At 34.9% G+C, this 27,202-nt stretch overlaps 1 protein-coding gene across 2 annotated transcripts in view; it reads right to left on the bottom strand.

Moving 5' to 3' along the window:
* Robo2 (roundabout guidance receptor 2) overlaps positions 1–27,202 on the bottom strand; it is a 1,713,446-nt gene that overhangs the window by 1,641,428 nt on the left and 44,816 nt on the right. For both annotated transcript variants that reach the window (XM_074072902.1, XM_074072901.1), the window contains exon 2: positions 16,637–16,758. In XM_074072902.1, the coding sequence (XP_073929003.1) occupies positions 16,637–16,745 (109 nt within the window). In that variant the 5' untranslated portion in view covers positions 16,746–16,758. The remainder of the gene's footprint in view (positions 1–16,636; positions 16,759–27,202) is intronic.

Below are 27,202 nucleotides of genomic sequence, written 5' to 3'. Positions count from 1 at the left end.
AAATTCCTGGTAGTAAATGAAATAATGATGTTAAACCTACATCTAATCTCGTCTTGTACATGACTGAGTGCCTGCTGTAGTTTCTGCTAAATTACAGATTCACAGTGATGTAAACCACAAAATGAATTTTTTTCTATTGGTACTAGAAAAAAACCTAAATAAGAGGAGGGCAAAAGGGTGAATTTATTGATTTACATCCAGTTTTTCTTTCTTACAATTTCTAACAGTAGCATTCCTGCCTTTAACTTGTGGGTTGTTTTATGCTTTCTAGCTCCCTAACTTTCTAACTTCCTCACCTGAATCCAAAGATTTAAAGTAATCTATGACTGATTGCTTTTACAAAGTTACTTGTATCATTACATTAAATTTTGTACATCTGCATTCTTGCATAGAATTTCCTGGTCTTCAGCTATGTGTTTTCATGGAACATTAGCTTTGCAAGATATTAATAAATGCTCCTCCACAATGTTTAAAAATCCCGGAGAGAAAACACGTGAATTAAGATCTTTTTAAGAAATTATTTTCCTTGGAACTTCACAATTTTCAACAAATATAAAATTAAAAGCAGAGATACAGTAAACAATTTTCCCTAAATTTTTATTTTGTTCATAGAATACTATTTAGGATTGGGAAAAGAACATACATTACCAGCAGTTTGGGAACAACTCTGTTAAGGCAAATTAAAGGAGAAAGAGCAGTCTTCTCACTTGTCTTTAATATTCTATTTTAATTGATAGTGAATCCTAAGTCTGGTAGGAATTGAAGAATTGAATAATTTTGGATAGAAAAAGAGACCTTCGTTCCCTGGTCTTCTTATTTTTCTGCACTGTGTCCTGAATAATGGAAACAGTCATTCTCTCACTTCCCCACTTAGCCTGAGATGGCTCAAAAGAACATAATACAACACAGCCTCCTGGCTGTATCGAACATCCGTGAGGGTGGCAGGGCTGGAGACACCTCTGAAATAGGAAAAGTCATATGTTTCAAGGGAAAGAAAGACTGAATGGAAGGAAGCTCAGACAGAGTAAAGAAACTTAGAACCTTCCCTGTCAACAGAGTCTATCATGTGATTTTCTCTTCACTTTCTTCCTTTATGCTGACACATCAGAAGGGAAGTATGTCAGACTCTGAATTGGGAAGTAATTTTATAAGTACTTGGCATTAATGAGTCCAAGTAAATAATGGCAGTGGACATACTGGAGAGACAGTAAGGGGAGAAGTATAAAAGCTACAATAAACAAAACATGGCTGTATAAAAATGCTATAAAGCTTTCTCACTTACAGCTCATTACATTCTTATTTAGCAACAGCAATATGCAGCAAATGCAAGGTGATTTGATAAATGTCAGGAGGTACTGCACAGCAAAAGATGCTTGCATGTGTTTTTCATAAAGTTCATTAATCTGTTCTTGAGTTAAAAATAGCTTGAGAGGCATCAGGATCTGGCTATTTTCATTTTTGGTTTTGCTGTTGTTAAGGTAAGAGCTTTTAAATTGTATGACCAGCTTAAGGAAATCTATATTGTCTTTTCCTGAATACTAAGTTACCTAATGTCATAGAAAGCTCCCTGCATTTCAGAGTTCATTCAAAGAAAAAGTTTATTAAGTGGATTTCGGTAAGATTAAAATTACTGCTATGGGAAAGGTAAATTAACAGAATTAGAAGATAAGCCACATTCCTGAAAACATTTTAAAACTCACACCAGACACCGAACTGGTATCCAAAATATACAAAGAACATTTAGAATTCAACAATTAGAAAACAAATAACCCAATTTTAAAAATGGGCAACAGATGCAAACAGATACACCACCAAAGAAGTTTCACAGTGGCACATAGCTATTGAGATCGTAGTCAACACCATTCATAATTAGAGAATTACAAATTAAAGCAATGATGAGATGCCCCCACACACTCATTAGAACGGCAAAATCAGAACATCAACTATCTGGATAATAGTGAGCTTAAGGAGAAACAGCAAATATATCATTCATTGTGGCCAGAAGCACCACTTTGGAAGCCAGTTTAGCAGTATTTTATAAAACAAACCCTCACCACATAACTCAGTAACAACATTCCAGGATTTTATGAGTAAAACTTTTTAACTCAATGGATAACTCCAGTTCTTTTTATCTTTGCCTATTGAGTAGAAACTATGACTCACCAAACCCTGTGCATAAATATTTAGAACTTTAGTCTTAATTAATAAAAGTTGGAACAAACCCTTTAGAAGATGAATAAATTACGATGCAGTCAATGGAGTATTATTCTTTCAACCCACAAGAAGACATAGGAGAACCCTGAGTACATATTGCTGAGTGAAAGTGGCCACTCCAAAAAGTCTACTTACTATAGACTCCCACTTGAAGATACTGTAGGAAAGGACAAACCATGGGGACAGAAAAAAAGATCGGAGTTGTCAGGGATTTGCAGTGTTGGGAACAGTTACAAAGAGATGGAGCAGCAGTGACTTTTAGGGAAGTGAAGCTAATTGACACTTTAGTAGTGAATACATGTCATCACGACTCTTATTAAAACTTACAGAATGCATAACACTGACTGAACCCTAATGTAAACAATATACTTTATTGAACAATTGTACCAATATCAGCTCCTCTACTATAACAAATATGCCACAATAATGTACTGAATCAAAAATAAGAAAAATCTAGAAGGGCATGGTAATTCCAGCATTAGGAGACTGAAGCAGAAGGATCATGAGTTTGAGGGCAGCCCGGGCTTTGTAGTGAGAACTTGTCTCAAAAAAAAAAAAAACAAAAGAAATATCAGTGTAGGAACTGTGAGAAATAGAGAAACATCATTCTTTTCTGTAAACCCCAAACTACTTTAAAAAATAAGTTTATTAATTAAAAAATTCTGTAGGGCAGAGCTTTTCTTCCTAATTGAAAAAACTCTGACAGAGATATAATATGTTGAACAATTATGCTTATAGTGCTTTCCAGGTTATCTTTTTTTAATATATGTGGTTTTGTCTTTATATGGAGCTGAATAAAATCAGACATCTATAGAAATTTATTTTAGCAATTATAAGAAAAAATGTTTCACCTCCATAAAATATCCCTTCTTTAGAATAGGACACCCCAATTCATTGCAAGTTCAAACAGAAAGGAAAATATTTGGTTTCATTCCACTGTACTTGAGGAGCAATACAAAAATCGTACATAATGTCCTTTAAATCAGTCATGTTCCTATATTCTTGATATTCAAAATCAATAGTGTTGTTTTAAAAACAGAGCATTTGGCCAGGCACAGTGGCTCATACCTATCTACTCATAAGGCAGAGAACAGGGGAATCACAGTTGGAGGCCAGCTCTGGGGAAAGATTCATGAAACCCTGTTTCTCAACCAATAAAATCTGAATGTGATGACGCATGTCTGCAACCAGCTTCGGCAGAAAGCACAGGAGGATTTCCATCCAGAACGGTCTGGGCATAAAATGAGACCCTACCTAAAAAATAATGGGAGTAAAAAGAACTGGGGACATGACTCAAGTAGCACAGCACCTGCCTGGCAAGCCTTGACTTCGAACCCCAGTACCAGCAGAGAATTTGCTTTCATATAATTTGCCTTCCAAGACTCAGAGTTAATGTAGACCATTTTTCCTCTGCTGGAATCACCATGACTTTCTCATATATGACATTTCATGAGAAAAAAACAACATGACAATGTAATGAGTATACAAACTGTGGACCCACAGGCCAAATTTGGTACATAGCTTATCTCCCATGCCAGAGAGGTAAAAATGATTCTTACATTTTTTAAAAGAAGGAGAAGAGGGAACAAAAAAGAATGAGAAAAAGGAGAAGACACAGAGCCCACCTAAGGCAGAAAAACATAAGTATTCACTCCTTGCTTTACAGAAAATGCTTGGCAATTACTGACAAAATGAAACATGTATCTTTGGAAAGATTACAGAAAGAGAATTTCTCACTTCTAAACATTTCAAAATTATGAGACCTACACACACTTTAAAAAATCTCTTAATTGGATTTCCTAGTAACCTTCTATTAGTCTACTCTGAAAACACATTAGATTAAAATTATATCACAAATAGGATTTTACATTCTGTTTATATCTTCATCATTTTCTAATATTTACTTGCTAACATATAACCTTGTACATGTAGTACTTCAGTTCTTCAGGCATTGAACATGCTTTTATTTTCTTTACATGTGTTATAATTTTGAAAACATTGTTGAGGTTTGGAAATGTGGGGTTGTGAAGAGGAAAGGAGGGCCTAGGCAGCTGGAAGAGAAATCTGATTTATAACTTTTTCTTGTTTGTATTGTTCCAGATTTTATCTTTCTTTGTACAAGTGATAGCTTCTAATTTTATTAAAGAAACTTCCAAATTTAGGACACAATTTGTGGTACTGGGGTTTGAATTCAGGGCTTCACACTTGCTAGGTAGGTGTTCTACCACTTGAATCATGCTTCCAGCTAAAAATTATTTTTTTGAGGGATAACAGTGAATTGAGAGAGACTCTACCAATTTTATCAAATAAACTCTTGATGTTGATACACACATGCATTCACACAGTTGTGTACATATACTGATAAAACTACTGGCACAGATTTCTGATTGTCACTTAATGTACCTTCAGCCTTATATTTCTCAAGGACAAGCCACTAGTTTGTAAAGTATTTGGCATACAGAAACAATTGAACAGGATAACAAATGCACTACCTATAAATTTCAGATTACAAAGTTATACTAATGCAAGTATAATTTATAATGAATTCAAATAGCTTCCGGAAGAATCATCTCTGGATGTAGAATAATCTGAATTTTTTTTTCTGGTGGTTTGTCACAAGAATGCAAGTTAGTGGCAATACAGTACCACATGTGTTTAACAGCAACAGGCAAAGTTAAGTGACAAAACCTATTTTATCAGAAAGGGAATACTCCCAAAATATCAAAATTATATGTCAGTTTCTGAGTTTTTTGTTTTTACTTGTTTATAAGGCAATGTAACATTTAAGGAGAAAAAGCAAACTTCCTATCAGTCCATTTTGAGGGAATATTTTAGTCTAGGTCAAAGTAAGTGTGAACAGCCACCACAGCTACCATGCCTCTCAGCTTCCTGCTCAGTAACATGCTAAACCAGTATGCTCAAAACAGGACTCTGAGAAGCTATGGATAAAAGTCATGTACTTGATTTTAAGACAGATTTCACAAATGGAGAGGAGTGTCTTTGCATCAAAGAGAAGTATCAATTACTAAGAACCAAAATGGATAAATTCCCAAAGTGAAAGTATATACTAAAAAAGAGAAATGAGGAATAAGATGTGAGTGACATGTAGACTTATTAAGAAAAAAGTATCCAAAGAGAGTGTGTTATTATTTCAGGAAGAAAAAGTAAGTGTGCAATATGAATTGAAATTACTTTAGTGTCAAACAGAAAGATAAACAAATAATATTTGTACTTTTATTTTGATAACTGACATTTTAGATAAAAAAAATCCCAAAGTATCACCTTTGTGCAAAACTTATACATTTATCATCCCATTTCTCATGGTAGAGTATTTCAAAATAAGCATTTAAAATAACAATATTGAAGACTATAAATACTATATAGAAAGAAATATCATGAGGGCCACATTTATGTAAGGAACCACTGAAGGTATAAACAGAAGAAAATACTTGAACTGCATAGAAGAGTAAGTTCACCAGGTAAATTTTTAAGGGGCTAGGGCAAAACTTTCCATATGTATTTAAATTATGAAGAATTGAAAGATATAAAGTGTCAGAGGGGCATTTGAACAGCAGTGGAATTGTGAGTAGCATTCATTCATTAGAAGAGAATATTTTTTCTAGCTGTACTCTATATCTAATAAACTTTGATAATCCAAAGTTGGATCTATAAAATCCGAATTAAATTTTTGAGAAAACCCACAAGTTGCTTATTTTGACTGCCTCTGCAGCCAGAGGATTAACAGAATTTCAGTAAACATAACACCAAGGTCCTTACTCTCATTCTTTCTCAGACCCATTCCAATATGAATTTTGTACCAATCCTGCCCTTGCCAAGGTTACCTGAGGCCACTCACTAATTCCAGTGAACAATTTCATTCACACTGGCTTCCTTCCAAACTGTCTGCACACATAGCCAGAGTGATCTCTCCTATCAGATATGATTTGCTTTTCCTCCTTTCAATATGCCTTCATGACTTTGTCTTTTTCTAAAGATCACGTTTAAAAGCTTAAAGTATTTGCCTCCTTTTTAAATCTCCAGCCAGATGTAATGACATCCTTCCATTTGCTTTCTTTGCTCAAAGTACATTAACCTTCTCTCAGATCTTCAAACACAGCATACTTCCTGCCTCAGTTCCTTGCATGACTGAGTGAATGGTCTGATGAAGATATTTCCTTTGCCCCTAAGTCTTCACTGAGCATTCTGATAGTGAATCTAATGCTGTATTAATGACTTATCTATTATACTCAGATTTGTAATCCTTGCCCCATACCCTTTAGTGAACATAATTTTCATTTTCAGTACTATGTAACTGTCTTATTTATTAATAGTCTGATCTTACAGGGTTTCATCTAGACTAAGGGCCAGTAAAATGTTTAGCAAAGGGCCAGAAAGGAAATATTGTAGGCTTTGTAGGTCAGGAGAAAAAATTTAGCAACCTTCCTAACCAAAATTCTTTTGTATATTTTATTTTATTTCAGCAGTACTGGGGATTGAACCTAGGGCATCAGTATTTCCTATGCAAGTGCTCTATCACTTGAGCCATGCCCCAGTTATTTTCCTTTGCTTTTAGTTTGTTTTTCAGATAAGGTCTCACGATAACTTTGCCTGGACTGGTCTTGAACCACAATCATGCTACCTCCATCTCCTGAGTAGCTGGAATTATGGACAGGTACCCCCATGCCTATATTTTTTATTGCACACTTTAAAAGGTAAAAAAAAAAAGTTTATAGCTCACAAACCATAGAAACACAGACAGTAGAGAAAATTTGGTTCATGAACTATAGTTTGCTGATCCCTGACCTAGACCAATGACTGTAAGAGTGACATATATGCATTAAACTCACACTTCCAACCAAGTCATCTACAGAGTGCCTATTTGAATATCTTCATTTGGAGTCTTGCGGGGATCTCAAGAAAATCTAAATTCACTGATTTTACTTCTACATTTTTTTTTAAATAAAGTGTGGAAGTAAAGTTAAAAAAAAAATGTGGAAGTAAAATCAGTGTCACACATGTACCCGCCCCATCTCTGCTTCTTGTAATCTACCCTATGTTATCAAATTTTCCCTATCCCATTAAAAGTGACCATGACAGAACATACTTCTAAATCAAAACACGTTGGTGTGTTTCTTGCTCAGTAAATCCTATCAACTCTGCATTCAAAACAACTTCCAATCTCAAACAATTTTCTCCAATATTATTGCTACAATCGCATTTCCAACAGCCATCATCCTCCTCAACTGGACATGTTCAATTGTCAGATAAACTGTTACATTTTATACCTTTTCCCAATAATGCACTTGACATATTGTAGACAGAGGGAACTCTGCATGAGCAAATCCGACCTATCTCATCTTCATTAACTTTTCACTGGCTTTAATTTTTATCTATGATCCACCTGCAAAATCTTAAGTAATGTGGGCCCTGAGAACTCTCACGTCGTGTGTCACTCATGTCCTTCCTTCCTAAGAATTCCATCCAAACTGGGCTTCTTTTCTTCCCAAGAAGGTATCAAAATGTCTTTTCTTTAGGAATATTTATATTATTCTGCTCAGAACACCTGGATCACCAAAGTACCAACCTGTCTCTTTACTGGACCATCCTCCACCAGAAATTCCTTGGCCCCCAATAGCTAGATCAGCACCTCCAACCTACCAGTTATACTCAACAACATTAAAATATCTAATTTTTCTCATAGTTATACACTTTAGAGCCCTTCACATATTAATCTGTTTATGTATTTTATATTTTTCTCCTCTTTACCTCCTTAATACATTATAACTTTGTGTCCCTTTTTCAGTGTTATGCACTTGAGTCTCCGCCCTCTTTGTTTTTCTTTGCTATAATCTTAGTGTCTGCCACATACTTCATGGATCAATATATTTGTTGATTGCTATGTGTGTATGTGGATGCTAACCCTTTTCACTAACTAAAAGTTAGTAAAAATTATGCTTTTTTTCTTTTCCTTCTCATTTTTCACTTTCTTACCTTTCTACTCAATATTAAAATATACATCATTTTGCATCCTTGACATTTCTTCTTTCATTGTTAATTTCTCCAAGGAATCCCTATTTGAGCAAAGAAAAAACACTATAACATAAGGGTGTCTTCCTAACAAAAGACAATTCCACAAGGAAACAAATATTTCTTGTTTATTCCTAGTCCCTTCAAGGTAGGAAGCCAGTAAATTTTTCCACTTTCACGCATCCTTGTATACAGAGATGAAAGATGTTTGCTTAGAGCTATTAACTCATTACCACTGTGTACATTTGAGCTCCAGAAACCTAGTCTAATATGGTTTTGATTGATGTGATTGTAATTTGAAAGCAGTTTTATCATCATCCTCCAATGGAACAAGTGACCTTTCTAATTAACATCTTCAATTAAGTACTTAAATATGATAAAGTAGATGTTATAAACATTATGCTAAATTTGCATTGGCTCACTGTTTTAGAAAGCATTCAAATTAATTTAAAAATGATATATTCGGTAATGGGAAAGAAAAAGAGAAAAAAGCCTGTGTTAATAAGTTTGAAATAGAATTTAACATTACTTTAATAAACTAGTTTATAGTTCATTGTAAGAGAAATAAAGCAAAATTCTTGAGACCTAAATGGTGAGCATTCAAAATTCAAAATGAATTAGCAAAAAAATAAGACTCAAAGCTCTCAAGATTTTTCTGTCTTGTTCAAAACAACAATCAAATCATTGTGACTTTGTGCAGTAAGATTCCCATCCATCTTCCCTGTTCTGCTGCCTCTCATATCTTCTGCTCCTCCCCACTACTTGTGCTTTCCTCTGACCATGTTACTTTCTTCTCTGTTCTTGAAAAACTCCAGGAATGATTCTGTTCAGGGTTTAAATGCTTGCTATGTCCTCTTTAAAAGAATGTTCTTGTACAAATCTTTGTGCGACTCAGGCCCTCACTACCTTGAAATCCCCAAAGCCATCTTCTTTGTTTATAAGATTAAACTCGCTCTCACAAAGTCCATTGATCCTCAACAGGATTATCTTTCACAGTCCAACTAGTAAATTTTACATATCTAAATTCTCATTGTCTAGCACTGTGTCCCTACATTACAATAACAGCTTTGTGATAGCAGGGCTGCTGGTCAATTTTCATCACACAGAATAATTCCTGGCCTAAGGTAAATACTTCACAAATATTTGCTGAATAGATGAATACATAGTCTGAACTACTAATACATTTTTAAATAAAAAAGGAAAATATATAAGCTGACAGTTATAGTGCTGATTAAAAACTACTGACAGTGTTGTGTATGGGGAGCTAAGTCAACTACAAGAGGCCACTTCAAATATGAATGAGAAATCCAGGGATTGTCACAAAGTAAGTGATGCAACAGGACAGAAGGGAGATAACCAGATGGAGGAGAGAGAAATGAGGATCTTACAAACAGCCACCAGATGTTTACCATAAGAAAAATAAGCAAAAACTCAGCATAAGTAAAAACCTAAAGTAAGCTACATTATATCCTATTTACTATGTCATACGTAATGAACCATAAAAACCCAAGGTAGTTTATGCTTTGATAATGCTACAGTTGATAATTTTATTGTGCTGTGATATGACTATATATAAATCTTAGCACTTCCTAGATTTTGAAGAAAAGTTTTTAGACAAGATAGTATGATTTAGGGAAGAAAAGTTGTTGATATATGGGGCCATGTTCCTTGGAGAATGAGGAGGGAATACTACGAACACTGTTGCAGGGTTCCTAATGGTAAAGTGCCAGATTATGTTTTGTCTCTCTAAATGTCAGTTGGCAACTTTGAAATTCATGTGTGATTCATGGGCTTTTCAAAGGAAACCTAATAAGTGACAGAGAAGTGATTCCCAAGCTCATCTTTACTCTGAAGTAGGTATGGCATTATAGATTGAAGAAGCAGGAGAAAACTCGGTTTAAGAATAAGCAATCACTACTGCCAAGGCTGGGGTACCCAGCCTAATCACAATACCAATTGAAATCCCTTGACCTCCAATGTCAAGGTTCTGGTACTTGAATTTGTATAAAAAGAATTAAGGCTGCTCTCAAATCAAAACAGTGTTCACACTTTACCCAATGGAATGGTTCAGGATTAAGTAGGAAGAGGTCAGTGACTACTTAGAACACTGAGACTTTTTCCATTTTACCATTTTTTAGTGGCTAAATCTTACCAAAAACTTCATATGCAGATTATTTTTTAATTTATGCTGCATTCTACTGCTGTTAGCATATGTTAGAATACCTGATGGAATTTCTGATTTTTACCATTTACTTATATTCCTCTTTCTGTATCTCTAATTATCACTTTACTCCAAATTCTGCTTTTTTTAATATTTTCTCTGTATATTTGGCTGGAGAAAGATATGAAACTAATGTATGATATAGATGACAATATCTAGTAAGCATACATGTTCTTCATGTCAAATTTTATGACAAATTTCAAATACAATACAAAACAAATCTCTAAATTAAATGTTAATTCTAAATTAAATGCCCAGTCTCCAAGTAGGATTAAATAGAACATTAAAGGTAAGAAAAAATCACTTGGGATGGTTTTAAAAATAATTTTCCTAAATAAAATTAATTTCAATGAGTATGAGAATCTTCATTAAAACAAAATTTACTTTAAAGAACAAATAAGTCTGATAACTTGGAAGTAGAACACTTATATTACATGGTAAGAAAAGTTTGTAAAAATATTCTGAATGAGTACACTCAAATATTAGGTGCTCTAATGTAATTTCAGTAATAAATTTTCCCACATAAAAGGAAAATTCTACAACTTGTCATTGTGTATCAATATCTGATCATCAGAAAGATTATTTAGGACATAAAATAATAAATATTATATAATGATTTCATTTAAAAGCACTTTTAAATGGTTTTTAAAAACTATATAAAAATAGTTTGCTTCAGAAAAAAAAATCCTTTTCCTCAGAAAAAAATATTTTCTTAAAAAATAGCACTTAAGCCAGGCACAGTGTTTCACACCTGTAATCTTACCTACTGAGAAGGCAGAAATCGCGATGATCATGGTTTAAAGTCAACCTAGACAAATAGTTCTCCAGATCCTATCTTGAAAAACACCCAACACACAAAAGGGTTGTCAGAATTGCTCAAGTGGTAGAGCACCTGCCTAGTAAGTGAGAGGCCCTGAGTTCAAGCCCCAGAACCATGCAAAAGATAGCACTTCAGAGTGAATTTTTATGGCTAGGTATTATCATTTACACCTCTCTTACTGTCTTGCATGCAGATTGCATGAGAAAACTTGGAATCTTTTAGAAAAACTGCATCAGATATCCGGAAAGAATCTGAAATGTGTAACGAATGAATACAAATCCATTTTTCAATAATTTAAAATATAAAGACAAGACCCTTGCAAACATTATTCCCCTTAAAGTTAAACCCACTGGATTCTTAAATTGCTACATTCCCTGTTTACCATATAATATGAACTTTTTAAGTTATGGGAATTTTGAGCTATTTCATATTATCACTAAAAATGGTTAGCTTCTTTTATAGGAAGAAGTTAAGAATGACTGTTGGGATTTTAAATGTTGAAGGTGAGTATGTGGGCCTTAAATGCTGGATGTCTGCATTTATAATTGTAAAAAAATTTCAATCTAAACTAAAACAATCTGTGGAGCATAATTCTATTTGAGACTAAATTCAATTAAATTCTTCCATGTGTGAGAGTGTGTGTATGTATCATGACCTATCACAGTGAGAAATTCTTTACATTGGCTAAGGAATGGCAGAAACATTAAGGCTTCTGTTATACAGCAAAGTTTGATTTCACCACTACTTAGCCAGATGACATTTTAAGGTCATGTCTCTTGAGATACACAGATAATCACCATTCAACATCCCATGCCAAATGTCTGAGCTCACCTCCCTTAAAACAATATTCAATTATAGGATAAAAATAATTTACTGCCCAGCTTCAAAAAACATGAACTGTAGATGGCATTGAAGTCCTTCAAGGTGATTGTTTTCTTATTGCTTGCCACTAATGATCCTAAGATATTCAAACCCATAAATCACATAGTCTGAGATTTTCTAATTAAAAAGCTGTGTCGATAAACTTTCAGTTAATAGATGAATACCATTTTCAGTTACTGTTAGAATTAAACAAGCACTTAAATTTCTTGAATAAAAGATGGGACCAAACTGGGGAAAGATTGAGAGGAGAGAGGGGGAGGGAATAAGAGAAAGAGAGAACAAGAGAGAGAAACAAAAAGAGAAAGGAGAAGAGGAGATAGAATAGAGAAATCAGAGAAATGGCTCTTTATTTATCCATCTTTTTATTCTTCAAGAGTTTTTCTCTGATTCTTCTAAAGGAAAACCAAATATAACAATTAAACTCAAAACAAAAGACATCAACTTACTATAATTACATGTAATAGTTTCAAGACAATATAGGTTAAGTACCTGCTAAACAGAATAGCCAAATGATATGCTTTTCCAAGATTTTGCCCGCTAACTGATACATTATTGCACAACTGAGTTCAAGAGAGGTAGTAATTACCAGACATTATCAGATTTTACTTTTGATGCTAAATATCTGACCCAAAATCTGCTCATAAAAATGGAAGATAAATTAAATTGAATTGTCCTCAAAGTTTAAATTAGCTACATGTGTAAGCTTCCCATGCTTCTTCAAAATGTAAAACTTGCTCACATCTAGCATCAGAGTTGCTACTTAGAATTCAAGCATGTAAACTCATCTTGGAAACCAAATTGATTAAAATTCTTAGTGTATTTGTAACATGTTAAAATTAACACTATATTTAAACATTATCAGTTTCAAAAACACTAAAATAACATTAATTTGAAAATTCTGGCAAACTCACTTTTTGATACACACTGAGCCATTCCATTCTTCATATTGTTTTTGTGGAACACCAGAAATTTGGCACATCTTTTTTTATGTATCAGGAAAAATTACTGCTTTACTAAAGCTACATAGGTGAAAATATTTTTTAATTACCAAACAATATTTATTATGGTTAATTTGTCTTTTAAAGTGAAATTCAATGTGTTTGTTTTTAGAAAGGAGTCATCTTAATCCCTAACTGCTTCATGCTGCCTGTGCATTCACATTCATTATACTGGCTGATTTTTTTCTAAAGTTTTCATTACCATAATACATATATCATATTAATTCTTAAATATATTGCTGAGGAAAGAAAGGAATGGGGTTGCTGTATTTGCAAGCACCTCCTTAGCTGTGAACATATCTGCTGCCTGCAGTCCCCAGAAGCCTGTGAATGGATCAGAATCACCAATGTCTCTCTAGCTCTTCCCACGCATGGTCTTTCATGTTTTGATGTTAATTACACCTGTACTAACATCAGTTCTGTCTTATTTAGATTGCCCCAAAGTTAATGTCTAACATATTGTTTACAAAAATGTATCTGTATTTGAAAGGCCCATTAAAGACAAAGTAAACCAAAAAAAAAAAAAAAGACAAAGTAAACCTGGATTTTTATATTACTTTTTTGTTTTCATAGTGTATTAACTTAAAATTCACATGTACTTTATCTTAAGGTTTGACTTCTTCACTTTCTTCATAGCACACAGTTCCTAATGTGCAACACTCCCTATGCAGCCAAAATATGATAAAGTCTAGGCTGGGGAATGCTACCATGAGGACAGCCACCAATTTGTCCAGGAGTTGGAAGTCAGGTGAATGGATGTTCTCACACTGATGCTTTCCTGACAGAAAAAAAAAAAATCAACAAGGAACTTCAACCTGACTTAAACTCACAGTCTATCCCTATCTTCTTATATTGATCCTGATGGGTGCAGTGGGCTCATGGGCCAACAGTTTTATTTAGAACTCAGATTCTGTCTCCTGTGTCATGACTGTTGTGAGTGGTCATTGTACATAATGGAAATAATACTGAGTATGATGGTTCAAGTACATTCTTGATTTAATGGATTTTGGTCTTCTATCCTCACAACTTAATCGGCATAGATAATATGGCTTCTGTGGGAAAGAACATCCACATTTTTCAGTGATTTATAAATAGTAATAATATAACTAATTCATAAAAATGTATAGAAATATCCTTATCCTTGCTATTGTGTCTAATAAATTTAAATTTATGTGAAAACAATTTTTATTAATTTATAAGCACATTCACTACAAGATTCACACCTTCTTGACCCTTAATCATAATTATGGATTTGAAGGCCCAAATAACTAATGGTTAAGGAAACATTGTAAACTTGGTACAGGGAAAACTTTATTTACAGATTTCTAATATATTATTTCTTTACCATTAATAAAGAGCTATAAGATTTCATTTAAAAGTTATTTAATAAAATAAAGCTTAATTTTTATAGTTTTTACTTTTGTTTCTGCTAAATTGTATGCCCAAAACTGAAAAAATACTTAATAGTTAATGAGATTTGTTGATCAAAGTGATAATATGTAGCTTCCCTTATAGTTGTAATCATAAGAATTGCTTATTATGCCTAAGAAATCTGTGTTATTCAATCTAGCTACCATAAAGGAAGCAAAATTCCCTAAACAGTAATATTAAAACATTCCATTACATTTTCTATTAGTTGTTTTGTCCTTTGAAACACTGCCTATTTTAATTTATCCTTTTAAAAGTAAGCTAAATTACTTAACGTCCACTCAACATCAGAAGCTTCATTATAGCTAAGCTTGGAATTGATTTGGGGGCATGCTTTTTTAAATATATATATATATATATATATATATATATATATATATATATATATATGATGGGCCCTATCAAAGGAAAGAACATAGGAGCAATCAATACAGAGGAAAGTACAAAAGTTAAACAAAGAAGTGAGAAGACTCTTATTTTTCTCATATATCAGAAGTTTCTAGTAATTTATTACTCACTAAGCACAAGCCATCATCCTAGTGATGGCAGAAGAAGGACTTTCAAAGCCCCACGCAATACTGCACGCCCTGTTGGGTCACTATTACAAGAAACATTGTCAGGCTGCACTTTAGTGCATTGCTAGAAGAACAAACAAGGCTCTTAGACAACAGAAACATGATGCAGCTACTGCCTTCAGACTTTTGTTTTAGACCTTAAGAGAAAAACACAGTGTGTATTAAGTATAAGTTTCCTACATTGTTTTTACAGAAAAAAAAAGAAAAATGAGAAGTTTACTAGGTATTAATATCAAACCTTAATGGCAAGAAAGAAAAATTATAAATCAAATCTCACTTAATAATTATAGTTGATTATCTGTGTGTTATATATATTTATCACACTCACAGATACACATGCATTTTTATTTTTGAGAGATACCTTCCAAACTTATTTCAAAAATTCATTGAGCAAAATTACATATGGCAAGCAAGCAATGTTCTTTTAGAAGAATCATTTCTTGTTTTTATTGCTGTGCTGGGTGGGGGTACATTGTGGCATTTACAAAAGTTGTTACAATATATAGTAGTTGAATTCACCTCCTTCACCATTCTCCTTCATTCTCCTCTTCCTATAAGCGTACTTGAATATACAAAATTTTTACTGAATATTTTGGAAACCAAAAGACTTCAAAGCTCAGTTCTATCACAATTATGTAATACCACTGCACACTTTCAGTTTTATCAGTAGTAATAAACCTGCCCCTATACCTGTTTATGAATTTCAATTCAAATCCAGACAAATGCCAGAAAAAATGTCAAATGCACATTCCTCTAAATGGGAAAAAACTTCCAAGTTTCCCAGGACTTCTTCTGATCATATAAAATATTAAAATTCAATTTGTATCTGAGCAGGCAACATCTCAAAAATAATGCATTACTTATCACAAAGTACAATCACAGATGTTACCTTTGGCTTAAACAATTCCATAGAACTATTTATCAAAGCATTGTGTTGAAGACTTGATTAAAAAATCTATGGTTCTTTTCTCCCCTTGAAGGACATTTCAAGATGCCACAACCTTGCAGCTCTCCTTTATCATCAATTTCTCCCAACTATACTTGGAAGAGCAATGAGAGGTATCAAGTATTCCTTCAATTTCTGAAGAACAACACGTCCTTTAAGAGTAATTTTAAAAGTGTAAAATAAAATGTACTAGAGAAAATGACTTCTGTTCAAACTGTAAAACATCTAAGAGCTTTATGGTCTAGTAAAATTCCACATGCACAAACACACACATATTTAGCATAAACTACATCAGAGTAAAACCAGTTTCAGAAAGATGGCCTTAAATTTGATAACCTGCATCTAATTCTACTTCAATTTAAGTGATTCAAAAGCATTACAGTACATTTTGACAAAAAAACCCAATAACCTCGGGGAAAGAGTATAATAAATTGCCCAAAACATCAAACCAAAGATTCACATAGTTTCATCATAAAGTGATACTCATATTCAGCTTTCAGAGAATTAAAACATGCTTGCACCTACCTTGACCTTGTCCATTCCCCTGCTGACCCCAGAAGATCACAATCAGCAGCAGCAGTTCCGGAGTCCATGTCCACATGCTTCTAGCAACACTTTCTTGCCTTCTGGCCATTGCATTTTAAACTCTGCATATTGAATGGGGAAAAGGATGATAATAAATCACATTCTTAACAAAATATATTGCCAGTCAAATCCCATATCTAATATGCAGTGTGCATTTACAAATTATACTGCTTACAAGGATATACATCTGAGAATCATGCCTCCCATTGAGATTCTCTTGATGATGATTAATATGAAAACTCACTCATCTTTACCCCATTTTCTAAATATTCATCCCCCTTTCACAAAATGTACCATTAAAGCTGTAAATGCTTAAAAAGCACTGATAAAATACCTAGTGGTGTTCAATCAAGCAAAAAATTATCATAGACATTATTTCCAACTTGTTATTTAAGCAAATTGATGCATTGCAAACACCATGCTACCCTATACATATATACAAAAATGACTTTTCAAACATTTATGGAAGTTTACCACAAGTACCTCACAAAATATTCTCTGCTTTGAAAACACTTAAATATTCACCAAAGAGATATTATCTATTTATTCAGTAGAATAACATATAGCAAATAAAATGAATAAACTTGAGCCAGATGTACCAACATGGATAAAAGGTAGAAAATGTTAACACCTAAAATAGTTGAAAAGATACACATTATGCAAACTAAACATGTAATGAAATATAATATTGCAGAAGAATAACAAATACCTTCAGAGCCAAAATTAGGAAATTACAAACTTGTAATTCAGTAGTTATCAAGAGGAATTTTGATAACCTGAGTCACATTCCTTCAGGTATGTCCTTAGGAGTGATATTGCTAGATTGTGTGGCAGATCTATGTTTAGTTTTTTAAGGAGCCTCCATATTGTTTTCCAAAGTGGTTGTACTAACTTACATTCCCACCAGCAGTGTATGAGGGTTCCTTTTTCCCTCATCCTCATCAGCATTTGTTGTTGGTGGTATTCTTGATGATAGCTATTCTAACAGGAGTGAGGTGGAATCTTAGTGTGGTTTTGATTTGCATTTCCTTAATGACTGAAAAGCGGACCAGGAAGTAGCAAAGAGGTCTGGTAGAGATGAACCAATGTGGGTTGCAATACACAAGTGCATGGAAGCAATGCTAGGAATCTCTCTGTATAGCTATCTTTATCTTAAACTAGCAAAAACAATATGTCTTTCTTATTATCTCTTTTATGTTTTAAACAAAATCAAAGAAGAGGCTGAAACAAGTTCTGCACAGAACTGGGGTAGGGGGGCAGGGAGGGGAGGTGGCACAAAAAATGTATACACATGTTAAGTAAATGTAAAATAAAAAGGAGAAAAGAAAAAAAACTTTTAAAAAGAGGAATTTTTAAAATCCAAGATGATTATTCCTGTTATGGCTTGCATCTGAAATGTTCCCCCAAAAGACTCATAAGTTGAGGGCTTGATCCCCAGTTAGTGGCACTATTGAGAAGTGATTGATCATGAGGGCACAAACTTCACCAATGAATTAATACACTGATAAATTCATAGGTGAATTTGTTGTTAGACAGTGGTACCTTCTTGAAAGAAGTAGATTACTGTGGGTATGGCTTGAAGGGAGTATCTGGTCCCCAGAAAGTCACAGTCTGTCAATCTCTCTCTGTCTCTCTTTTTCTCTCCCTCTTCTTCATGGCAGTCATGAGATGAGTATTCTTTCTCTGCCATCCTCTTCCAACATTGCACCACCATGTCTCTGCCTTGTCACAGGCTTAAAAGCAATGGAAACAACTGACCATGTACTTAGGAATAGGTCTTTCCTTCTTTAAGTTGATTTGCTCAGGAACTTCCTCACATGGAAGAAAAGTGATTAACACAATTCCTGAATCCCAATTTGTTCAGGTAACAAAACATAGAGTGAAGGGAAGTAAATCAAATTATTTTTAGAAAATCTCATTCAAAATCTGACATGATCATAATTCTAGAAAACTTGTAAGGGAATCCAGCCACCTAGAAGTTTTCCTTTCTCCTTTTTTCCTGTATCAGGAAGAACTAGGGTTTAATCACCCACTTCACATTAGTTTATTTCAAAGTCATAGGATCTGATGTAAAGAGAAACCACAGCCTCTTCAACAAATGTTGTTGGGAAAAGTGGTTATCTACCTGCAAAAAGCTGATACTAGATTCACGTTTGTCACCCTGTACAATGATCAACTCAAAGTGGATTAAGGATCTTAATATAAGACTTGAAGCTTTGCTTCAAGGAAAGATCAGGGAATACACTGGAAGTAATAAGTATATGCAGGGACTTCCTCAGTAGAACTCCAATGGCTCTACAACTATGAGAAAGTATTGACAAATGGGACTACATGAAATTATAAAGCTTCTGAACAACAAAAGAAATGGTCTGTAAACTGAAGAGGCCAATCACAGAATGGAAGAAAATCTTTGTTAGGCATGCATCAGACAATGGACTGATAACCAGAAAATTCAGTTAGCTCAAGAAACTAAACTCCCCCCAAATCAATGACACAGTTAAGAAATGGACAAATGAACTAAGGAGAGCTTTCTCAAAGGAAGAAGTCCAAAAGGCTAAAAAACAAGTAAAAATTCTCACCATCCTTGGCCATAAAGGAAATACAAATCAAAATCATGCTAAGATTCCACCTCACTCCTGTTAGAATGGCTGTCCTCAAGAACACCACCAACAACAAATATCGACAAGGATGAGGGAAAAAGGACCCCTCATACACTGCTGGTGTGAATGTAGGCTAGTACAACTACTATGGAAAACAATATGGAAGCTCCTTAAGAAACTAAACATAGGTCTGCCATATAATCCAGCAATACCACTCCTAAGGATATACCAGAAGGAATGTGAGTCAGGTTACAACAAAGGCACCTACACACCCATGTTTATTGCAGTGCTATTCACACTGAGATATGGAAACAACCAAGATATCCCACTGCTGATGGGGTAAGAACATGTGGTATCTATATACAATGGTATTTTACTCAGTCACAAAGAAGAATGAAATTTTTTCATTTGCAAGTAAATGCTTGGAACTGGAGACCATCTTAAGTGAAGTTAGTCATGCTCAGAAGGCAAAAGCTGCATGTTCTTCCTCATATTTGGATTATAACCCTAAAACAAATGCAGCAATATACAGGACACCAGTCATAATAAGGGGAGGTCATGCATGGGAAGGACAGGGCAAGAGAAGGAAACTAAAAACTTGAATGTGGTTGATGTGCTCACTGTACAGGAATGAATATAGAAATCTTAAACTGGCTGGGACCATATAGGAAGACTAGGAAGAAGTGAAGAGGATTGGTAGTGATGAAACAATTGGAGTTTTAATATATATATTCATAGAAACAACACAAGGAAACTCCTTATGTAGCTATCTTTATCTTTAACTAGCAAAACCATCATATTTCTCATTTTATCTTTTATGTGTTTTCTGCTACAGAATCAGAGGGCAGAACAGTTTGGGGGCAGGGAGGGGGAGCTGGCACCCATGGGAGCAGAGAGGTGGCAGGGAAAGGGGATAGGATGGAGAATATCTTCCAAAAACTGTGTACACATGTATGTAAATGAAAAAATAAGTCTTATTGAAGCTGTTTCAGGAATTGGGGGAGGAGGAGGAAAAAGAAGAGTGGAGGGGGATTTCAAGTATGATACATTTGGTACATTTGGTACATTGCAAGACCTTTGTAAATGCTACAATGTGCCCCCACCCAGAACAACAATAAAGGCAAAAAAAATAATTAAAGAGAAATCAAAGGATAATTTAAATCAATCTCTTAATTTTTAAAGCATTTAGGCTGAGGAGATTATGATGACATTTATAAATCAATTTGCAATAACAGAATAATGAATACATGATGTTCTTAGTGCTAACAAATCTTTCACTAAAAATTACTATATTTCAGGAAAAGATCTAAGATGGCGACTAGAGGGCAGAAGCATATAGCGTGAGCTCCAAAAATCAAAAATTTTGCTGGGACACTGGAGCCACACTTGGCAGAAAAGAAAACACCAAGAAGAAGCAAAACTCTGACACCTTGAACCCCCAGCCTGCACAAAGGCTTCTCCACACCACATTACACTGAGAAACAGGAGAGTTCCCATGCCACCAGAGGCTGTCACCAGACCTGCTTGTGAGACGCAGACCAACAGGTGAGCAAGTAAGTGGCACATGGGGTTCCCACAGGCACCCCTGGGATAAACCAGCATAATACCCTAGGCAGACTGACACCCACCCCACAAAAAAAAAAATCGGAATAATAAACAAGAAACTGAAAAGGAACACACAGCAGGGTTGGGGAGTGCTATGTGCACACCAGAGAAGTGGAGGGGCAAGGAGCTCATCTCCATGCGAACTTTCATTAAACAAAGACTGCAAAGGTAGAAGGGCTGACAGTGGGTGGTGATAAAAGGTGCCTGAAATAAGGCAGATAGCAGTCCACAAATCCAAAGCAAGATGGCAAGTGGGCCACAGAGCTGATTTCTGGAACCTGAGGACAAATGACACCTCACCGAGAGAGGAGCTGACTAAGCAGCTGCCTCTGAAAGACAGGAAAAAAAACTGGCAAGTCTCCCAAACAACCTGGTGAGACAAAGACAGAGCTTCTTCTTAAATACCAACACCAGGACTGGATGCTGAAAGAGTAATATCACAACCACTCTGAAATTCTATTGTTCATGAACCAGGAAGTTTGTTTTTTTTTTATGTCTTTGTCCACCACCTCTCCCTGTTGACTCTCTGGGTCTCTCTTTTTTCTTTTTCTTTCTTTCTTTCTTTCTTTCTTTGTTTTGTTAGTTTTACTATTGTATGTTAACTAATATTAAATTACCCACAGACCAGAAACAGAAACATCACCAAGTAGACATGGGAAAATGAAAAAGGGATAGAAACGATTCTCCCCCCAAAAATAAATTAATACAGGATTCATAGGGAAATGAAGAAAATGGATACCAAGTTCCACACTCCAACAAAACAAAGATTAAACAATAACAAGGAAGCCAACGAAGCCCACAGAACAACCTGAAAGAAGAAATCCTGCAAGTAATCACTGAGAATTTAATGGAGCTGTTACTAGACTTGGTCGACCAAAACGTACAGAAGGGACTCAAGGGCTACTTAAAAAGCTAGACATTGATCTACCATTTGATCCAGCAATACCACTCTTAGGGATATACCCAAAAGACTGTGACACAGGTTACTCCAGAGGCACCTGCACATCCATGTTTATTGCGGCACTATTCACAATAGCCAAGTTATGGAAACAGCCAAGATGCCCCACCACCGACGAATGGATTAAGAAAATGCAGCCATGAAGAAGAATGAAATATTATCATTCGTTGGTAAATGAATGGAATTGGAGAACATCATTCTGAGTGAGGTTAGCCTGGCCCAAAAGACCAAAAATTGTATGTTCTCCCTCATATGTGGACATTAGATCAAGGGCAAACACAACAAGGGGATTGGACTTTGAACACATGATAAAAGCGAGAGCACACAAGGGAGGGGTGAGGATAGGTAAGACACCTAAAAAACTAGCTAAAGCAGATACCTTAAAAGCAACTGAGGCCAATAGGAAAAGGGGACCAGGAACTAGAGAAAAAGTTAGATCAAAAAGAATTAACCTAGAAGATAACACACACGCACAGGAAATTAATGTGAGTCAACTCCCTGTATAGCTATCTTTATCTCAACCAGCAAAAACACTTGTTCCTTCCTATTATTGCTTATACTCTCTCTACAAAATAGTTTCTGCTGGGTATTCAGGGGGTAGTGGGGAGAGGGAGGGGGCAGAGTAGGTGGTAAGGGAGGGGGTGGGGACAGAGGGGAGAAATGACCCAAGCCTTGTATGCACATATGAATAATAAAGAATAAATAAATAAAAATAAAAATAAAATAAAATAAAAGAAGGGACTCAAGAAATTCCAAGACAACAAAAATAAAGAATATGAGAAGACACACGAAAAAATAAATGATCTCATAGGAGCTCTAAATAAATACCAAACTGAAACACAGAACACCATAAATAGAGAGATAAATGAATTAAGGACAAAAATTGGTAATATTAAAAAGGAAGTGACCCATGATATCAAAAAAAAGAATGAAACAAAATACAAAACACAATGGAAGGCCACTTTAGCAAACTAGAACAGCAGAAGACAGAATCTCAGAACTTGAAGATGAAATGGAAATTAAAGGAAAAACTGAAGAATAATTAGTCAAGCAACTCAAGACCTGTGAAAGGAATATGCAAGAACTCAGTGACACCATCAAAAGACCAAACCTGAGAATCATGGGCATTGAAGAAGGAGAAGAGGGGCAAGAAAAAGTAATTTGGAAATTATTCAACAAAATAATAACAGAAAATTTCCAAAATCTAGAGAAAACTATGCCCATTCAGGTACAGGAAGCCTCCAGGACACCAAACAGACTTGACCAAAATAGAACTACCCAATAACATATTATCACTAGAGCAATAAGCACAGAGAATAGAGAAAGAATATTGAAGGCTGTAAGAGAGAAAAAACAAATAACATACAAAAGTAAACCCATCAAAAATCATAGCAGATTTCTCAATGGAAACCTTAAGAGCAAGAAGAGCATGGAGTGAGGTATTCCAGGCAGTGAATGAAAATAACTTGAACCCTAGGATACTCTACCCAGCAAAACTATCATTCAAAATAGATGGAGCAATAAAAGTCTTCCATGATAAGCAGACACTAAAACAATATATGACCATCAAGCCACCACTACAAAAGATTCTTCAAGGAATTCTGCACACAGAAAATGAAAGCAAACAAAACCATGAAAGGATAGGTAGTACCAAACCAAAGGAGAAGAAAAGGCAAGAAAGTAGAGAGTAATATTGATTTAGCTGCACACAATCAAACCCTTAAACAACAAAGACAAATAAATGACAGGATTTACCACATACCTTTTAATACTAACACTGAATGTTAACAGACTTAAATCCCCCATCAAAAGAAATCTTTGGCAACCTGGATTAAAAAGGAAGATCCAACAATCTGTTGCTTGCAGGAGACCCACCTCATCAACAGAAAGAAACACTGGCTTAGGGTGAAAGGCTGGAAGATTTACCAAGCCATTGGCCCCAAAACCAGGCAAAGTAGACTTCAAACTTACATTGATCAAATGAGAAAAGGAGATAAAGAAGGACTTTCCATACTAATAAAAGGGGAAATACACCAAAAATAAAGGAAATAACAATTACCAAACTACATGCACCCAACGTCAATGCACTCAATTTCATCAAACATACTCTGAAGGACCTAAAAACATGTAGACTCCAACACAGTGGTAATGGGAGATTTTAATACCCCCATATCACCAATAGATAAGTCATATGTACAAAAAATCAATAAAGAAATTCTAGAACTAAATCATATCATAGATCAAGTGGACCTAGCTGATGTCTATAGAATTTTTCATCTAATGTCTGCACAATATAGATTCTTCTCAGCAGCCCATGAAACCTTCTCCAAAATTGATCATATATTAGGTCACAAAGCAAGTCTCAGCAAATATTAGAAAAATAGAAATAATCCCATGCATTCTCTCTGATCACAATGCATTAAAACTAGAACTCAACAACAAAAACAACAGTAAAAAACATGCAAACAACTGGAAGCTGAACGACACATTGCTCAATGATCAATGGGTCATTAATAAAATAAAAGAGGAAATTAAAAGATTCCTGGAAGTTAATAAAAATGAAAACACGACCTATCAGAACCTAGGGGATACAGCAAAGGCAGTCCTAAGAGGAAAGTTTATAGCCATGAGTGCATATCAAAAGGACAGAAAGATCTCAAATCAATGACCTAATGCTACATCTCAAACTCCTAGAAAAACAAGAACAAGCAAATCCCAAAATAATAGAAGTAGACAAATAATAAAAATAAGGGCTGAAATCAATGAAATAGAAACAAAACAAAAAACCGTACAAAAAATTTAATGTATCTCAGATTATTTTATTATGCTAAATGCTTTATCTTCTTTTCTTTTTTCTTGTTTTTAGCAATACTATGGTTTGAACTCAGGGCCTCACACTTGCTAGACAGGCATGCTACCACTTAGCCATGTGTCCATTGCATCTTTTGCATCAGTTATTTTTCATATAGGGTCTCAAGCTTTTTGCCTAGAGCTGACTTTGGACTGTGATCTTCCTGTCTATGCCTCCTACATTACAAGCTCAAGTCACCATGCCCAGCTTATTCACTGAGAAGGGAGATTGCTAACTTTTGGCCTTGAACCATGATCGTCCTGATCACTGCCTTCTGAGTAGGAGAACTAAAAGAGTGAGCCACCATTCCCAGCACTTATTCTTTGTTTCATTTAATTCTCACAGAAATTCTATGAGCTAAGTAGTTTCAAAATCACCACTTCACAGCTGAAAAAAGCAGAGACTTAGAGAAAGATCACATACAATCCTTAGGGACTTGATTACTAGGTACCTTTGCTATGACTTGAACCAAAAAGGGACTCATCAGACTATGCTTTGAACAACTGATCACTAAGGAGGAACTCAGGTCTAGATTGTCCTACTGTAGTCCAGTACCCATTTAAAAGTGATGTTAGGAAAAGAAAGAGAAAGAGATTTCTCAAATTGAGAACCACTGGTTCTATTTATTTGATTCCAAATAAATATCTTAACTTTACAAGTTGTCAGAGGCAAAGTGATTGAGCTACTAAAATTGATTCATGAAAGCATGAATTGTATTACCTATGGCAAATATTGACACATCCCCACAAATACATACTTGCATTTAATAATTTTACATTGAATAAAAGATGAACAATATTGAAATGAGCAAGGGTGATGCCTGATTGTTTGTTCAGGGTGCCATGCACAAGCCAGGAAGTTGTTCCAAAGGATCAGGATCTGCCCAGTTGGATATAAGTGGTATGCAAATGTCTGTGCCATCCGTGTGTCATGTAAGCATAGATTTTCAGCTTCAATGTTTAGATCCTTGTTCCCTTCTAAGCAGTAGGTAACTATTTTTTTCCTAACACAATAACAAAATTACCTTTGATACAGTGTTTTTGTAAATTAACCTTATGTAATAATTCCTTAACTTCTGCTAATTTATACATAGTAGTCATCATAAATGGTATGATTTTTACTGCTTTATAGAACTGAGGCTGTATAATAAAAATCTTAAAACTTTACAGGGAGGATTGGCATATAAAACACCAGTTCCACAATATATTTTAGAAAAAAAATTCGAAGAACTAATGGTTTTCAACATGTTATTATAATGAAAGGTAAATGTAGTCTTCCTCTCTGACTTGATGTTTCCTAAATTTCAGGTTGCCCATGCCAATCCATATATCTGAAAATTAGCAAATGTGCTCACACAATGCAAAATAAATGCATTTATTTCTTTTTATGAAAGAAAAAAATCTGGAAAGAAGCATTCTAGATAAACTAAAAAATAAAATAACACTGACCGTCTTCCATAAAAATATGACATTGAGGGCTGGGAACATGGATCAAAGTGTTACAACATCAGCCTAGCAAGTTGAGACCCTGAGTTTAAACTCCAGTACTGCCAAAAAAAAAACTGCCATTGAATTCTCTAATCTTTTTAAACACTCGTTTTATGTATATGAGAATAAGAACTAGGTGAGAGATATCTGCTTTATTTTGTGTACTTTCACTTGTACCTATTACTCTTTAAAATTGGAATAATTCCTAACACCTAAGTAGGGGGGCTGATTTTGCTTTCCTGACCATAAAATAGACTTGGTCTGCAGAGAGCAAAGAGGCAGAGCATCTTAAGCTTTACACTGGTAATAACTGTATAAATACATCTTGGTTCAATAGTGTTTATCTTATCCTTTCAAATGCTTAAGTCACCAATAAAAAGAAAGCAGACCTTAGTTTGGGTATGCAAGGGTTTGGGACAAATAGCATATGGGATGGTGTGATGGAGTTCTGAATTTCCACAGTTTCCAGGATGTTGCTGTCAGATGGATCCTACAGTGATACCACCTGATCTGCTGGATGTTTTACCTCCATAAGTACCAACTAGGAAGGATAGTCCTGCATTAAGTATCTACAGAACATTTATTGTAGAAGCAAGTGGAAGCTTCCTGATGTTAGATCCAGTTAATTACTGACAGCTCTGTGTTATAGCTGCAGCCAGCTTTAAAAACTCTTCTACTACCCTTATGGTTGTGTTTCTCACATGAATAATCTAGATGTTTTCTTCATTTAAAGACCTGACCAATCAGCCTAGGAGTAGTATGTATGTATAAAGCTGGCTCTTAAATGAAGTCTATTTGCCCGGTAGATAAGTAATGCCTTCAGATTTGCTATTTAAGTGTCGTCTAGAGAGGGTGGCTCTAGACAGCATCCACTGTCACTTTTTACAGTAGCTTCCTTAAAGAACTTCTTCTCTTTATGTTTCCTTGCAAGTCCTTCTCTTGGTCCCACTTACTGAAGTGCTTGCCTGAGGAGAGCACAGCCCAGCTCCAGGTTGAGGCTCTCTT

The sequence above is a fragment of the Castor canadensis genome, chromosome 5, assembly GCF_047511655.1.
Source record: "Castor canadensis chromosome 5, mCasCan1.hap1v2, whole genome shotgun sequence".
Lineage (NCBI taxonomy): Eukaryota > Metazoa > Chordata > Mammalia > Rodentia > Castoridae > Castor > Castor canadensis.
The sequence above is the reverse complement of the archived record's forward strand: the minus strand, read 5'-3'. Positions and strand labels throughout refer to the sequence as shown.